We start from the raw sequence: 5,195 nt of genomic DNA on the forward strand, positions 1-5,195 counted from the left end.
TATATATATATATATATATATATATATATCAGGATATTCAAAAGTTCCATTAAGACATATATTATACACCACAATCACATTTTCATTAATGATCAATAATCAGTATTAATAATCATCACGCATATGAATATATGAATGATTATGAAAACGGATTCAATAATTATCTTATATGAAACTTGACGCTGTTAAAATATCGTTCAGATATTGTGAAACAATATCCGCAATACTACATGTGACACATAAAGTAATTAATAGACTTCGATATTAAACATATTTATAGCAATGTGAAAGTCAATGTGAAAGTCGAATTATTAACAAGTAAAAATAGATATCAAAGAAGAATGTTAACCTAATTCTTTAAATAACATTTAGTTATTTTTCACTTCCATGTGTATCATCTTTCAATTCATTCAGCAATGTAACTCGTAAATGCAGATCCCTTTCGATCGACATCCCTTTCTGCTCGTCCCTTTTACCCTTTCAAGCGATTTCAGAATTGTGCTGCAAGAAAGTATTCCTGAATCGCGGCTTTCTGGGCCGGTTCCAAGAAAACTCTCTCTACAAACTCCTAAGTTGGCGTACTCTACGTCTCACTACCGGAATGTTCCCGATTTCGTGATGTTCTTTTTCCTTTTATGCGTCCAATAAAGTACTGCATAACTACTGACCGCGAAGAGATAACGATCCGAAGTTGAATAGTTCCCATCATTCGCTAAAGTGCGGTTTATACAACACAGTTCACATTCACATAAAAAAAAAAACAAAAAAAACAGATGATTTCTTTCAGACTCTCCATCTCTTTATATTCATCATCTATCAACACTTCTAGATACAATCTGGATCTCAATCTGTAGACCCCGCTTACGTCCGAAAGATTTATGAATTATTTGTCATCATCTTTTTTTCAAGAGACTTTTTTTAGATAAACTCCGTTCTCAAGAGAATCCGAAATTGAAGGACATCTCCTTGGAGAGAGCCTGCGGGAATTTTGAACTCACCGAGGGTGTGGTATTCCGATGGGTAACCGATCTGGGAACTGGCAGGGATGTGTTCTTAGTATTGGCCGGACCTCCGTTGCAAGGCCTCTGGCCAGTGTCTCGTCGGGAAGGCGGTGGGGGTGGCGGCAATGACATGGGTCGGCCGCCACTCCTAGTCGGATGCTGCGGCACAGCCTGGAATTGGGTCCAGGACTGGCGCGGTAAATATCCCGTCGTTACATAGCCGCCCGATATGAACTGTGCTGAGCCGTTCAGATGCGGCGGCGTCATTACCGCCGTTTGCTGCGCTGTTTGTCCACCGTTTCGCATCTTTCGCACGCCGCTGGGCTCGTCCTTGATTCTCAACTCTGCTGCAGATGACACCGATGCTGATTGCTTGAGAGAGAGGAAGCTACGTCAACGCGTTGCACGTCCAATCGCAATGGTCCTTGGCACAACGCGCGTACCTCTCATCATCGAAACGCGCGCACATTTGTGTTTCGTCACTGAATACTTTCAAGTTTCTGGAGATTCGAATCTTGTTTTTATTAAAGAAATATGTCTTTCGAAGCTTTTAACTTTTAAAGTTTATTTGATTTATCTGTAATTAGAAAGATTTTAAGAAATCATTTAAAATAATACAAACATTTATTTTGTTCTCTTATAATTCGGATAAAAATTAATTTTGCAAAAACATGTTTAGTGGATCGGAATATGGATTTGAAATAATATTTTAATTTGAGTGAATCTTTTTCCGAGAAGAAGATCAGAATGTTAGCACATCTACAGACTTATATAAGATAAAAACGCTTCTATTATAATTCGCAGATGCTTTCCGACAAAGCTATTGTTCCGTTAGTCCTTTTTTTTCTTTTTGCGCTTCCTATCGCATCCATTTTGTCGTTCTTCGTTATATAACGTTAAGCTACCGGGGCAGAACAAAGTGGTAAAGGACGCGACTGTATCAGCAAGAAGTTCCAAGGATAGTTCGATAAAAATGTAGCGGTACAAAAAGGGTATCCAATGCGAGAGAGAGAGAGAGAGAGAGAGAGAGAGAAAGAAGAAAAAAGAGAATCGAGCAGTCGTCCTCGTTGTATTGCGGCTTTTTCCGCGAATGAAGCTCCAGAACATGGGCTGCTCTCGAGAGCCTCTCCGTAAACGAAATCGATTTCACGGACGTTTTCGAGAGTTCGAGCAACACGGTCGATGTTAACGGAACAAGAAGTGTACCTCCTCGATTTTTATTGCTGGTGATGCAACATTTTGTTTGATTGCAAAAAAACTCGATAGCTGCAAAAATTCTCGTATCTCTGGAAAGGTTTTAGTGCAAAATTATGTCGTAAATCATAAAACTGCACCCAACTAATATTATCGTAACTCAACCTGGATTACACGGAGCTGAAGATGTCGCAATCGGATTAACTGACGCCTCGAGAAAGTGTTACAAGTTCAGTGCCAAACGTGAAATGTTCTTTCTCGTAAAAATAGAAAACATCAATCGCGACAACAATCTGGGTCAATCCGAGGAAGTGGGGGGAGGAAGTTAAGATTGATTGGGTGTAGGCGCGATCAGATTAAATTTCGGCTTTGCGATGGCACGTGGTTGGAATATCGATTGGTAAAGAGCCGCGACGAAAGAATTCTCGGTCATAACAAGAATAAATTATATGAACTAGTTTTGATAGCTTTACTTCTCGTAGACAAGACGAAGAAAGGACGACAAAAAAAAGTAACGAGTCTTGAAAGAGGATATCATATCTCTTGAATCTTTAATCGTATCTTTAAATCTTGTATTTTCTCTTTCTGGCTCGAGAATCATTATTCATATTCACATTGGTGATCGCTTCGTGATCTTTTGTATCAGTGCCATTGGTAAGAAGAAGAGAAAAAGAGTGTGATCGTGTCGAGGATCAACGTCGACAAAGGGAATAAATGGATCGTTTGGCCGATATATCGATTGCGAAGAGAGAAAAATAGACGGCTATCGTGACTCGTTTCTCGCAATCACACGGGCGCGATCCGACACGCTTGAATAATTTTCAGGGTGGCAGCTTCCGCCGGAAAGTCCGCGTGCCCACCATCACCCTAGAAGATCGGGTTCGCTGCACTATCGATACCTGATGCGGCATTAAATCGCCGAGTTGGACGGTGATTAACTTGTGGCTGGCGCAGATACTCTCGAACAAGCGGAAGCGAAACCGGCCACGACTCGGCCTTTCCGCTTTATAACCGCGGGAATGTCTAGAAATTCGCTCCGCGTTATTCATTCATTCTTTTTCACGCTTTTTTAATCACGTTTATGACACGCGTAACACACATCCGCGTTAACCAGATTTCACAACAAATCTTACATAAATGCATCGCATGCTCAGCGCACATATATTTATTTTATTACTATTAAATACTATGTAATGATTGGTCGGAGTATCCCACAGCTATCGAACTTCGAAAGACTAGAAAGTTTAACCTGGTGTTATAACGATTAAAAGATTAAAATTAATTTGTATGAATTTTTTTAACAAAGGTTTATAATTGAGTGGGTCCAAGAAATCTGCTATCAGCTTTCTATCAGCTGGAGGATTAACAATAAAGTTATATAGATGAATAAAATATAGATATGTACCTTTCTTCTACTTGAACTCGGAATTGAACTGTAATGTCGCATGTATTTGTAGATTTGTGTCACTGTATGATGCGTCATAAACGTGGCTACTTGAAACAAAACGTGAACAAACGGCGTTTTGCGAAGGATGAATCGCTTGAAGTACGAACGTATTGTTTGCTCATTTTCAAGTAGACTCTCGTTTTCGGTCACCGTCTTGGCCTTTGTCCTCACCGTGATCAGTGAAAACGTGAGAATATATGTATCAGATACAAAAGAAGAATTCATTACATCGCGCGGGCATAATTGAACCGTTTATTTATGTTGCTTTTAGATCAATCGTTGATGATCGCACTTGTATACTAATGTACTAAGATTCTTTTATATTCGAAATTGTTTGAATAAATCGTATAATATTAATTCTAAAAACAGTTAACTCATGATAAATTAAATTGAAATTAAAGTTTCGAGTATTAATAATGCGAACGTAAGTATATAATAATTATGATTATTGGAGAAATTCGAAATTCAACAAATCATTTTTCATCTATTCATGAACCTTTTAATAATCTAAAATTCACATTCCTCTTTAAATTTATATTACATGTTTTTTTTTAACATAATTATTTACGTTTTTGACACTCCAACAGTGTATCTCAATTTTCACCGTTCTCTTTGATAATTTACAATTAAATAAGATCAATAATATTCTATTGATGAAGATTCCTTAGAACATTTAGATAAAAATAAATGCAATTTCTTTTTAAATTGTAAAAAAATTTACACTAAAAATAATAATGTATAAATAGCATTTACACAATTATCGAATTTATAAGGTTAGAGTATCCTTATGTAGTGACCACATTTTCTTAAACAAAATAAAGGACAATAAATCTGAAAATTTTAGGATTCTGTTCTCACATATTTTCAAATTTGTGAGAATTTGTCAGAATTTGTGCACTATAACATTTTTTTATTGCATAGTATAATCACACAAATTGAGATAACGCGCAATTTTCTGATAGTTCGAAACTGGTTCGATTATATTAGAACAAATTTGATCTAAAATAATAAAAGGTTTGAAATACAATAATAAAAAATGAAAACAACTCTAATTTGAATAAATTCAATTAAAAAATTAAGAAATATAATTAACAAAAACAAATTATATTTGTATGCATGAAACTATAAAATATTCAAAAATAAAAATATTCAATAAATAAAAGAGCAGAAAAACCACATGCAGGATGTTGTTAGCGAAAGTCACATATTAAAACATAATTGTTAAAAAATAATAAAAACATAAACGTTTCGGTCAAGATATAGTTATTTTCAGTATGTAAAATATGCGGAATTATTATAATTTGAAAAATATTTTCCGTAAAAATTTGCTCATTAATACAATATTAGACATTGGAAATTTAATTAGAAAAGAATTTCCCGTAATATCAAAATAAAGGATAGTAAAGAACAATAGTGAAAAATAAAAGACAAAATTGAGTTTTGAAAAAACAAATAAATCTAAGGAACAACACAATTAGCTAAACTAAAGGATTGCTCTTTACAATAAAGAACAAAGAAAAAATATGAACTGAGAAAAAATAATAGTTAATTTT

The 5,195-nt window shown here is 35.4% G+C and overlaps 1 protein-coding gene across 1 annotated transcript in view; it reads right to left on the reverse strand.

Annotated features, from left to right (window-relative positions):
• Positions 1-1,307, reverse strand: part of LOC105627913 (serine/threonine-protein kinase svkA-like) — a 32,059-nt gene extending 30,752 nt beyond the window's left edge. The window contains exon 1 of the mRNA XM_012209185.1: positions 999-1,307. Coding sequence (XP_012064575.1) covers positions 999-1,307 — 309 coding nt within the window. The remainder of the gene's footprint in view (positions 1-998) is intronic.
• Between the last annotated feature and the right edge of the window lie 3,888 nt (positions 1,308-5,195).

The sequence above is a fragment of the Atta cephalotes genome (assembly GCF_000143395.1).
Source record: "Atta cephalotes unplaced genomic scaffold scaffold00011, whole genome shotgun sequence".
Lineage (NCBI taxonomy): Eukaryota > Metazoa > Arthropoda > Insecta > Hymenoptera > Formicidae > Atta > Atta cephalotes.